Here is a 12662-nt window from a genome sequence, read left to right on the forward strand (position 1 = left end):
CTCACCTGTTGGAGTCCGTCCTGACTCACCTGTTAGTCTGTCCTGACTCACCTGTTGGAGTCTGTCCTGGTCCTGACTCACCTGTTATAGTCTGTCCTGATCCTGACTCACCTGTTATAGTCTGTCCTGGTCCTGACTCACCTGTTGGAGTCTGTCCTGGTCCTGACTCACCTGTTGGAGTCTGTCCTGGTCCTGACTCACCTGTTATAGTCTGTCCTGACTCACCTGTTAGTCTGTCCTGGTCCTGACTCACCTGTTGGAGTCTGTCCTGGTCCTGACTCACCTGTTGGAGTCTGTCCTGGTCCTGACTCACCTGTTATAGTCTGTCCTGACTCACCTGTTATAGTCTGTCCTGACTCACCTGTTGGAGTCTGTCCTGATCCTGACTCACCTGTTGGAGTCTGTCCTGGTCCTGACTCACCTGTTGGAGTCTGTCCTGGTCCTGACTCACCTGTTATAGTCTGTCCTGGTCCTGACTCACCTGTTGGAGTCTGTCCTGGTCCTGACTCACCTGTTGGAGTCTGTCCTGGTCCTGACTCACCTGTTGGAGTCTGTCCTGGTCCTGACTCACCTGTTGGAGTCTGTCTTGGTCCTGACTCACCTGTTAGAGTCTGTCCTGGTCCTGACTCACCTGTTGGAGTCTGTCCTGGTCCTGACTCACCTGTTAGAGTCTGTCCTGGTCCTGACTCCCCTGTTGGAGTCTGTCCTGGTCCTGACTCACCTGTTGGAGTCTGTCCTGATCCTGACTCACCTGTTAGAGTCTGTCCTGGTCCTGACTCACCTGTTGGAGTCTGTCCTGGTCCTGACTCACCTGTTAGAGTCTGTCCTGGTCCTGACTCACCTGTTGGAGTCTGTCCTGATCCTGACTCACCTGTTATAGTCTGTCCTGGTCCTGACTCACCTGTTGGAGTCTGTCCTGGTCCTGACTCACCTGTTGGAGTCTGTCCTGGTCCTGACTCACCTGTTGGAGTCTGTCCTGGTCCTGACTCACCTGTTGGAGTCTGTCCTGGTCCCTGTCTCTTTAGGAAGCGTCTCAGCTCTGTGACGAGGTTTCAGAAGATTCCACGTTGATGCTGAATTCTTCGTGTCTTACAAAGAGCTCATTATCACACGTCTCTTACTGACAGGAAGTCATGTGTGTTTATATGTGACCTCCACCACTGTCTGTGTTTCTACAGGACGTTCAGACGTCTGTTTGTCCGTACATTCACAGACATTATTCTTCTGACTTTGTAATAAGCCACATGAATAATGAACCTCATGACGTTCTGACAGTCTGCTGTCTAAGTGTTTAACAACCTGAGATCATGGTGATGTTTCAGTCAGACATCCTCGTAGGCACGCAGAAACAGACTCCTCCCTCTGTCTCTCTCCTGGAGGACTCCTCCTCTGACTCGTACTGTCTCCTCACGTTGCTCAGGTTTTGTGTCAACTGTCGCCTTTCCTGTGAACTTCTGACCATGGAGAGTTTTTAGGAGTTAAAGCTCCTGAGCAGTCGATGGAAACTTGTTCCCGTCTCTGTTTTGTGACGTTTCAGAAGAAAGCTTTACATGAACTCGACATTTGAAGTGAAACCACTTGAAGTGTGAGTGTGAGCGAATGAGTGGAGCTGAATATAAAGCAGGTTATGTACATCGTGGAGGTATTTTAAGACGCTGCGGCTTCTCAGGTCGCTGCGCCGACGTTAAGATGAACCACAAGCAGCTAACAGATAAACATGTTCTCACAACGGGTCTAATTTAATCAGCGTTACAGCAGAGCCGGGTTTCACACCGAGCATCATGTTCATGTGTTCGTCTCCTCTGCAGCCACAACCTGCTGGACTCAAAGATCAACACTGTGCTGTCCATGTGCCAGGACACCAACCTCCTGAACCCCGTGCACGGCATCGTGCAGAGCGTGGTGTACCACGAGGAGTCGCCCCCGCAGTACCAGCCCTCCTACCTGCAGAGTAATGCGCCCCCTGCTGACTCACACAGGAACACTTTATCAAACATTTATGGTCTTAGTAAGCATTTTCACCCCGCCTCCCCTCTCCTCCTCCCCCGTCTCCCCCCTCCTTTATTTCACAGGCTTTGGCTTTAATGGGCTCTGGAGGTTTGCCGGACCCTTCTCTAAGGTATGACTGATTCTCTCCTCACGTCACTTTCTCATTCTGTGTGAGGCTCCTCTGGCCGCCGCACGGGCAGGATTCAGCTTACTAAGCAATTACACCACAGCTGTGCAGCCAGCCTGCCAATTGGTGTGGTGATATATGAAGCATGCACACACACACACACACACACACACACACACGGAGCAGCAGAGAGGCTGGAGATCATTTTCAGTGAATGATGAACTGATAGCTACAAAAACATAGAGTGCACCTCCCTGTGAGCGCTGCAGGTAAACACAGCCGCTCAGTCTCCGCCCTCGTCATGTGCTTTGATTTCCCGAAATCAAACTGTTTCTATCGTTATTTATTATTTATTGTTTATTATTTATTATTTATAGTTTATTATTTATAGTTTATTATTTATTATTTATTGTTTATGATTTATTATTTATTATTTATAGTTTATTATTTATTATTTAGGGTTATTCAGGCTAAAATAACAACAGACCTCTCTGCATTTTACATGGCGTATTGGTCGCAGTGGTTTATAGGAGGCAGCCAGCTGTGTATGAAGATAAAAAATGACGTCACAATGACGAAGCTGTAAACACGGTTTCTGTTGCAGAGTATAAAACACATTCATGCTCCAGAGTTCTGAAACATTCTGCTCGTGTTCCTACAAACATCTGATGTGTTGTCTTCACTTTGTCTTGTGTTTCTTTAATTTGCACACTGTAATCAATGACTGTGGTTAATCTACCTGCTTCCTCCCCGAGCTCGGGTTGTCTGGACTGTAGGGATGTGAAGACAAACGCAACACGCAGAGAACGAGAACGAGAACGTGAACGTGATCAGAGTCAGTGTTTCGTCCTTCTCTCTGACGCTCCGCTTCCTCCCGCAGCAAACGCAGATCCCGGACTACGCGGAGCTGATCGTTAAGTTCCTGGAGGCGTTGATTGACAGCTACCTGCCGGCGGCTGATGAGGAGCGGGGGGAGGAGCAGCTGAGGACCCCCACCTCCCCCTACCCCCCCACCAGCCAGAGCCAGCTCAGCATCACTGCCAACCTCAACCTGTCCAACTCCATGACCTCACTGGCCACCTCGCAGCACTCGCCAGGTCTCTCACACACACACACACACACACACACACACACACACACACACACACACACACACACACACACCCACCTCCTCTCCTGACCTTCATTCATACTGAGTTATTCTCTGAGCTCCTCGGTGATGAGTGATGTTACTGCATGCAGAGTGTGAGCTGCAGCGCCCCCTGCTGCTCGATAAATCACGTTACACACAGGAGAGAGCTCTGACCTTAAAGAATTGGAGTAGCGTGCGTCTGCAGAGCCGGAGGCTGCAGATTCAGGACCGCATTTCTAGGACCCTGGCTGTTTGTGACAGCGCCACCTAGTGCAGCTAAAGAAGCATTTTATCAACAACATGGCCGACGACCGGAGCGTGAGTATTGAATGTTCATCAAATGATTTGTTTAATATCATGAAACCGTTCTGTGTGATACGTTTATATTTACTGCTATGATTAGTCTGAAAGGAGCTACACTCACCTGATAGCTCATGATAGCCTGTTGGAAACGAGCCGTGTGGTGGGGTCGGGGTATTCGTTAGTTTAATAAACTTAAAGAGGATGAAAGCGGCAGTGTGGCTGATGTGGGAAAAACATGTTTTCATTGAAGCGTTTTTATTGTATTAATGTGTAATTATTTGAGTGAGGTTTAAATGTCCTCATCAAGCAGCTTCCTGTCTGTTTACACCACGGCTAGTGTTAGCAGACTGTTGATTTTTAACAGGATTTATCAGCCTGCAGGTCGACACCTTGTCGTGTCATTTACTGTACAGCTCGGCCCGTATGAAGTGGTTACATTATATGAAATGAACGATACAGTCTTAATAAGCTATCTACCACTGTAAGTTTAATTAAGAAGTAGGAATTTTTTTAAGTGTTACTGATATTTCTGTTATCCCAGCATTGATCATGTTGTCTGTTTACTGTTCTAGAGAAGTGGAGGAATGTTGTAGGCAGGAAGGGAAAGCATGAAACAGGTAGTGCTGTTAGCTGCTTCACCGTCTGAACTGAATCTGGTTCTGGAAAAGTCCGACATCAATAACATGTTCTCTCTGTTCCCTCCTCTCGGTCTCTGCGTCTCTTCTCTCGGCCTGTTTGTTGGATGACAGAGAAGAACACCTGACGTCTTCAGTGAGCACCTGTCATGCTCAGTGTGTCTGTTATCTTAGTTACACAGCATGTTTTATTTTTCTGTTGAGAGAAATGTTTTCATTGTTTGTTCTGTTTTTGTGCTTTAATAAAGATTCTATTTCAACATCTCAAGAATCTGTGAGTTATATTTACATTTATAAAACTTTAAACTGTTGTTAGTTTAGTTAAGAATTACTATTTGGGTGTAATAAACCTTTAAAACTCGAAGTTGTTTGTGTTATTTGGGCAGAAAACGGCATTAGTTGTTTTAACAGTCGTCCAGTAGGTGGCGCTGTTGCAAAAACACGAGGGTCCGAGGAATGCGGTCCTGAATCTGCAGCCTCCGGCCCTGCAGGCTCCGCCTCTGCAGGCTCCGGCCCTGCAGGCTCCGCCTCTGCAGACACACAGCGTTGAAGAATCTTTGTGTCTTTGTGTCTTTAATATACATTCATTGTTTTCATTCTTGTTATTGATTATCAATATCACATTTATCAAAGGTCACAAGAAGTTTTTGATTCTTTTAAACTTTGAGCTTCCTCACATGCCTTCTAACCCGCCGTGTTCTGTGTTCTGTGTTCTGCAGGTGTGGATAAGGAGAACGTGCAGCTCTCCCCCAGCTCCGCTCTGTCCAGCGGGGGGCGCACGCGCCACGGCTCAGCCAGTCAGGTGCAGAAGCAGCGCAGCGCCGGCAGCTTCAAGAGACCGAGCATCAAGAAGATCGTCTGATCGGCCGGAGAAAAGCACCCTCCTCGTCCTCCTCCTAAGCCCCTCCCCCAGCCTGCCAGGCCTCATGCTGCACTCCACCTTTACCTTTTATTGCCTCCTCTTCTTCTTCTCCTTCTTCTTCACGGTCGTTGCTCTGGCAGGAGTGAGTTTTGCATCGAGGAGGAATACGGGAAAGGGCAGACTTGAATTTTGTGCTGCTTTCCTTTGAGACGGCGCTGCTCGAGGAGTTCTTCTTCTGTTGTCTGGAGGTCGAGGAGTTCTTCTTCTGTTGTCTGGAGGTCGAGGAGTTCTTCTGTTGGCTCTGGAGGTCGCGTGTGAGCTCTTCTTCACGGACGTTGAGCTGCTGGAGGATGAAGGTCACACTGAGGGACACAAACAGACGTGGAGGCTCTGCAGCTCAAACACTGACATAAGGCCTTCCTTAAACACTCCTGTGTCAGCCCGACGGACCAATGACAGCAGCAGAGAGGGGGCGTGGCCTGCTGGGACGTGTGAGCCCCTCCCCCCGGGCCCTGTACATATTTTACATAGACAGATTATGTATAACTAGTCCGTAGTGCTGATTCGATGTTGCCGTTCTCTCCATGGTGTGCCTTGTCAGGGTTTTTCAATGTGTACAATTTGTAAAGGTGAACCTTGCTGGGACAAAGAACAGGTACTAATTATGGAGGCGAGCCGTTCATATCACCACGAGTCCGACACGAGCTGCCTCCCCCGCGGCCTCCAATGATCGTCAGATATACAATCATCCGTATACCCTGTTGCCTGAGAGTATTTATCCTGTACAGCTAGATAGAGCCACACTTCTTCTTCTTGTGTTCATGTGTCGACATGCAGAGCACGAGGGACACAGCAGCCGTGTACATAGCTCCACGCTCTCCGTTTCTGTCTCCACTTTTAGTTTAGTTCTTTTTTCAGTCTGAAGCCGCGAGTTTTAATGAGTTTACACAGTGACGAGGAAAAGTGTGACGTAGGCAATAATCCTCAGCTCTCCACCTCCGTCTGTCAGCCCGGGGCGACGCCAGGAAGCCCACTCCTGATTCCAGCTCTGATCGACCGCCTGCACCACTGAGCTGCAGCTGCAACCTCCTCGGGTTCACCCGTGAAGGAAAGCTCCCCCTGAAGGAGGCGCTGTGCAGCTTTCAGGCGTTTTAACTGAACGTTATTTATGAAACTAAATCCTGACGGAGGCTCCGAGCACGTTCGGTTCTGCTCACATCGACCTGAAACCTGAAAGTTAGAATCCGAAGCAGTTTACTTTCTGCCTGTGGTCAAACTAAAGCTGGTGCAGCGTGTTCACTGTTCACTGTTTGGTTTCATGAACGCTCGTCCCTCAGCAGCGCTTGGTCGTCCAGAGAGACGAGCTGTATGACTGCAGACAAGAAGAGTAAATCTAAAGCAAACTCAACGTTCAGATGAAGACGAAGACATCCGTCAGCGAGAGCCGAAACACGCCTGCAGTTACCACTTGTGACCACAGGTGGCGTCAAAGAGAAGAAAACTGACATCTTTGAGATTTTGACCTCGAGCCGTTCCTCGTCCGTGCTGGTTTTATTTTGTCCGGAGCATCAAAGACAGAGACGTAGTTTAAACCTTTGTTTCACACTGAGCGTGTCCAGAACATCAATCAGCCTTAAAAACGTTTCGAAACCAGCCAGACACGGAGCGGACGGTGTGTAGGAGCAGCTCCAACACACAGAGCGACTGCATTAACGACTGACGACCTTCATTACGGTTTAAACACAATGTGACCTTTTCTGCTTCCTGTAGCTGCTGATGTTCAGTCTGAGGTCGGACAGAGTTCAGGTCCACATCAGCTGTTTGTTGTGTCTGCGTCGGGTGTCTCATCTCCCAGCATGCACCTGCAGACGGTCCTGATGCTGCTCGCGCTGTCAGAGATCCATGACACAGATCTTTCCTCTAAGAGCGTCACTTCTAGTTCTTCAGGTTGTTGTTGACACAGAGGCGCTCTGAAAGACGCCTGCTCCGCATGACTTCCCCAAGTCTGAGAGAGGCGAGTGTTTCTCCTTCAGGCAGCTGCTGCTTCACATGTACATGAAATATGTTTCACTACATCAGAGCTGAAACAAGCTCGAGGGACGTGTCGCTGTGTGTTTCTGTCTGCAGCAGAGGACGAAGAAAAGGTTTGAGCCGGTCACGTCTTCAGTCCGTCGCAGGTCAGCTCTGTTTGAACCTCCAGCTGCAGGTTGATCTGACACTGACGGATCTAAAACACTAAACAGCAGGTGTGAACGAGCCTGTGCTGATCCTCTTCTCTCCTGCCTGAACGTCTGTGCACGGCACCAGTCGAGTTCTGTCTCATAACTGACTTCCTGTTTGATTAAGCGTGCACAGCGTCTCCACACATCTGCTGCTCAACTGTCACCTTCTGGAAACATCAGTTCCCTCTGCGTTGGTCGTGTAGCTGTAGCTGCCTTTAGGAGACGTGTTTTTAGCTCTTTCACAAGATTGAGATGAGATGCCCCTCATCAGATTTTCTGCTTCGTAGAGAAACAAACGCTCAGTCAGAGAGCTGGTTAGAGTCCACTCAGCACCCAGTTTGAAACGTGCATCTGATGTCAGGTTTCCAAACTGCGGTTCAGCTTTGTTTGTTGTTTTAATAAAACACGGTGAGCAACATGTTTCCTCGGCTTGGTGGGCGATGTCAGAGACCAGCAGAGAGTTGTGTTAAAGCAACAGGACGCAAACAGGGTGTTCAGAGGAACGTCACTTCTGTTTAAATCATCGCTTTGCTTCTTTTGGTTTTGGTCCGACCATTGACCGTACATAAAGATGGCCGACGTGTCTCCTCCTCTTGTGTCCCCCCGCAGTATTGACACCCTGCCCCTTCCTCTCCCCGACACACACCTTTCCCTTGTGTCCTTGGCGTGTTGGAGCCCTCAGGTGTCCTTGGCGTGTTGGAGCCCTCAGGTGTCCTTGGCGTGTTGGAGCCCTCAGGTGTCCTTGGCGTATTGGAGCCCTCAGGTGGGCTCAGTCTGCAGCAGAACAGCTTCTTGTGTCGGTCTGAAGCAGATATTCACGCTGATGGAAAGTTCAATGACTGTAGTGTTAGTGTTAGTTACGTCTCCTCTCTCCGTTCCTCCTCTACTCTGCTACTCGGGAACAGAACGCTGCAGGAGCCCCATTTGTCAACAGAGCTGTCAATCATGAGGCCACACCCCCTTTTTAGCATCAAATCAAAAACAACACTTTGGACATAAATCAGCCTGATAAGAACTAACTATAATGACAGAAACCATGTTTGAGAAAAATGTATTTGACGTGTATTTTGATTTTATAGTTTGACTCATGTTCCATCTGTTAACATGGAGGAGGCGGGGCTTATGAGCTATACTGCAGCCAGTCAGCAGGGGGCGACAGAGAGGGTTTGGCTTCACGTCGGCCATCTTTAATACAGTCTGTGGTGTAAAGTGAACGTGACGACTGTTAACAGAAGTCTGAACATGTACATAGTTGAACCCTGGCTCCGGAGCGTCGTCACCTTTTCTACGTTCACGTCACGTTTGTAACCGACAGGATGTTGGGGTCAAAGGTCAGTGTGGGAGGATTTCTGTGGAGGTACATGAATCAGATCTATTCACTGTAACTCATCTTAAAGCTGCACTCCCTGATCATTAATGAGCGTCCATAAACCCCGAGTCATAGAATCAGAGCGTGCTCCTGCAACCAAACACAACCAGGACGTGTGTGAGCAGGACTGTGAGCAGAAGTGGTTCCAGGTTTTTACTTTGACGTGTGTGTGAATGGAATAATAAGGATTGTGTATCCATAACCTCTGAAACAAGTGGTTGACTTGCACTAATTTAAAAACAGTCATGGGTTTGTAAAGATGAAACCTCATAATGTGGCATGTTTTATTTGATGTTATGCAAAATCCAACGTCTGTAGAGTACTAGTCCTGAGTTCTGTTTTTAATGCAGTATGTGTGACAATTGTAAATACTTTGTGTACAATTTGAGATGGTATATTTACTACACTGTACATACATGTGATATTGTATCATTTTGTTTTTGTAAAGCAGTTAGTTTCTGTATAATAATATACAAATTGAACTATTCCAGTGTTAGTAATAAAATGTTTTGCTCTCCACCATGTCGCTGTGTGATGACAGGAACCAGACTTTTCTTTATAAGGTGAGTTATGTTTGAAACAGGTCAGGTAGCGGCACACTTACGCTGAACAGCAGAAAACCTGCATTCTCTCTCATGTCCAGCAGGGGGCAAAGTCTGAGAACACGGTCCTCCTCCTCTCCTGATGTATTCCCTCAGTAAACATGTTCCTCATGAGTTTATGGTCTCAGTCTCTAGTTTCAAGTCTTCTTCAACACAGCGTGATGTTCATTTAGTCACTGATGCTCCCATTGAGAGTCACACAGACCAGAGGGAGGGGAGGGGTTAGGACCTGAAGGAGCAGCGGCTCTGTCTCTGAGGCTGAGCCCGGGTACCCCGCAGAGGGAACTCATTCCAGCCTCTCGTCCGCACCGAGTCCTTCACTAGACAGATCGTGACCGTAAATGAGTCTTTAAACGTAGATCGACGGCTGAATCTAAAGTTTTGCGTCAGATAATAATGAACTGGTTTTAATGATGAAGCTTTTATTTGATTCACTTTGAAAAATCGGTTAAAAAGGACAGAAGAGAGTTTATCTTTAAAAACAGTCGCTGCGTCTGAAGAAACTGAAAAGTAAAGAAAATAAAGAAATATAAGAAACTGGTTTCACGACAGGAACAAAGTGAGACCTGACACAAGTCACATGTTCTGACGTCATCGTGTTGAAAAAATAATCTATAATGATCTCCAGATTACAAACTGCAGAAGAAGAACACAGTGCTAATCTGACGAGCTGTTTCATCCCTGCAGGCGTTTAAACACATCCATGATGTCGTCAGTCTGGTTCTTTCAGCGCTTTGTTGTCTTTTAATTGCTTTTGTACTGGACTCGATATCATCGTATAAATAGACCTATAAATATAGGTCGCTTGATTGTGAGCGAAAAAAGCGTCGCCTTCATTTTAAATTGAACTAAAGCTCTTGTGAGGAACTTTTAGTTTGTGTAGATTGTGGCGCCCCCTGTGGACGAAGCCGTGCCTCTGATCTCTTTGCTCATGTTGTCCTGTTCATTCGTAAGTGATGTTTTCAACGTGAAGTCTCTTCCTTCTTTCTCTCGTTCTTTCACATGCCTCACTCACTTTAAAAGTTTGCCCTGGAAAATCAGTCATGTTGATTTAATCGTGGGAAGAATCATGATCAGGATTAATGATTAACTGTGCAGCTCTAGTTACAACAAAGCGGCTCAAACTGAAGAAGCCTTTCTGATGAGAGGTGAAACGTCTTCAAGAACTTCAACCAAGTCCAGCTGCCTTTTGGATTAAGCTCAGAAGTACCATGACCTGGATGACTGAGAACCTTCACAGACAAAGCAGCACAAACCTAAACTCGCGGCCCAGGTGTTCAAAAGAAATCAGATCAGATTAAGGCTAGAGGCTGGATCAAATCTTGAGAATGGGTTGTTCTAAAGAAAAACTGTAAATCCAGTTTTTTTATTTAGTTAAAACCTCCACTTTGCTGTTCAAAGCTAGGATGGAGCAGGATGTGATAACTCCCAGCAGAGGGAAGGATTCAGGCTTAAAAACGTGTGTTTGGGATCAGGGTCATCTTATTTAATCTTGCTTTGAAACAACAGAATTAAAATGAAATGGATCAGCTGGTCATGGAGAGCAAAACATGGGATTTCAAATCAGGATAATTCTGATCCGGGTTGAATTTTGTGAACAACTCGGACCAGAACTGTGAGGAAACAGGAAGCTGCGGTTGAAGACGCCAGCACGGCTTGAAAAGGTGGTGTAGTAACTATAGACGTGGCACTTAATGCTTTCCCTCTTTGGTTGCAATTGACTGATACAATTATAATCATTACACATTGGGTGTGTGCTGTGACACAGTTTCTAGTGAGTGTGGGTGTTTACTGAAACCAAACCTTCCAACCATCAGGTGTTCAATTGAAAAACTGTTTCCTGTTTGGACAGAGAGACAGTTTCTGATCCAACGGCACCTTTAACTTTCGGTGAGTGTTTTTCTCTTTGATGTCTCTTTAATGTAAAATTTATTTAGCATTTTATTCTTTAAAAAAAAGAATTATTTCAGTGATTGCTTCTTAGGAACACGATCAAGTTAGGGACTGTTTTCAGAATTACATCGGACATATTTAAGTTTTAGTTATCTGAGTTCTAAGGGTGCATGTCGTGTTGTTTGGGCTGCATGCATAAAGACGTATCTGTTTACACGATTAGTCAAAGGTTTTCATTTATGCACTTTCATATCAATCAATCAATCAAATTCAAAATCAAATTTTATTTGTATAGCGCCAAATCATAACCAGAGTTATCTCGAGACACTTTACAAACAGAGCAGGTCTAGACCGACTCTTTGTTTATTATTTAAAGAGAGGCCCAACATGAATCACCATGAGCAGCAACATTCGGCACATTGGCAGAAAAACTTCCTTTAACAGGCAGAAACCTCGAGCAGAACCAGACTCATGCTTTCATATCTCTGCATGGTGTTAACACTCATTAGTAACAATAGAATCATTCCTTCTTGCAGGGTAAAAAGGTCCAACATCATCTGCAACAATGATCAAATGGGTAATGTATTCTATTCTTAATTCTGTATAAATTATTTGCTGTGGTGACATTCAATCATTATTACGTCGTATAATAGTTTACTTTGACAATTTCTCCAACAGTTAAGTATTGCCTTGATATCGGTCCTGATTGTAAGTAAGACATCTCAATGATCATGATCGAAACATTCTCTACTACTGACTCTACTGAGGATGATGTTTTGTTCATCAGGAAGCTATCAGAGGTCATCCTACCTGAGCAGCAAATCAGGAAACAACCAAGAGCTTACCAATCCAGAACCAAACAACCAGCAGCCCACCGACCCACAAAACAACCCTCAGAACAACAACTGGCCAACCAACACAACAACCAGCAGAAGACCCCTCAGAGCCACGATGTGCCCACCAGCCCAGGTCACAACGGGCATCCCACCAACCAGCAGAAGACCCCTCAGAGCCACGATGTGCCCACCAGCCCAGGTCACAACGGGCATCCCACCAACCAGCAGAAGACCCCTCAGAGCCACGATGTGCCCACCAGCCCAGGTCACAACGGGCATCCCACCAACCAGCAGAAGACCCCTCAGAGCCACGATGTGCCCACCAGCCCAGGTCACAACGGGCATCCCACCAACCAGCAGAAGACCCCTCAGAGCCACGATGTGCCCACCAGCCCAGGTCACAACGGGCATCCCACCAACCAGCAGAAGACCCCTCAGAGCCACGATGTGCCCACCAGCCCAGGTCACAACGGGCATCCCACCAACCAGCAGAAGACCCCTCAGAGCCACGATGTGCCCACCAGCCCAGGTCACAACGGGCATCCCACCAACCAGCAGAAGACCCCTCAGAGCCACGATGTGCCCACCAGCTCAGGTCACAACGGGCATCCCACCAACCAGCAGAAGACCCCTCACAGCCACGATGTGCCCACCAGCTCAGGTCACAACGGGCATCCCACCAACCAGCAGAA

At 47.1% G+C, this 12662-nt stretch overlaps 1 protein-coding gene across 2 annotated transcripts in view; it reads left to right on the forward strand.

Annotated features, from left to right (window-relative positions):
- Positions 1-9158, forward strand: part of nf1a (neurofibromin 1a) — a 71159-nt gene extending 62001 nt beyond the window's left edge. For both annotated transcript variants that reach the window (XM_069676524.1, XM_069676525.1), the window contains exons 54-57: positions 1809-1951; positions 2073-2119; positions 2997-3213; positions 4906-9158. In XM_069676524.1, the coding sequence (XP_069532625.1) occupies positions 1809-1951; positions 2073-2119; positions 2997-3213; positions 4906-5048 (550 nt within the window). In that variant the 3' untranslated portion in view covers positions 5049-9158. The remainder of the gene's footprint in view (positions 1-1808; positions 1952-2072; positions 2120-2996; positions 3214-4905) is intronic.
- Positions 9159-12662: the final 3504 nt, after the last annotated feature.

Source organism: Semicossyphus pulcher, unplaced genomic scaffold (genome assembly GCF_022749685.1).
Source record: "Semicossyphus pulcher isolate SPU_LCO1_2020_fin unplaced genomic scaffold, fSemPul1.0.p SCAF_26, whole genome shotgun sequence".
NCBI classification, from domain to species: domain Eukaryota; kingdom Metazoa; phylum Chordata; class Actinopteri; order Labriformes; family Labridae; genus Semicossyphus; species Semicossyphus pulcher.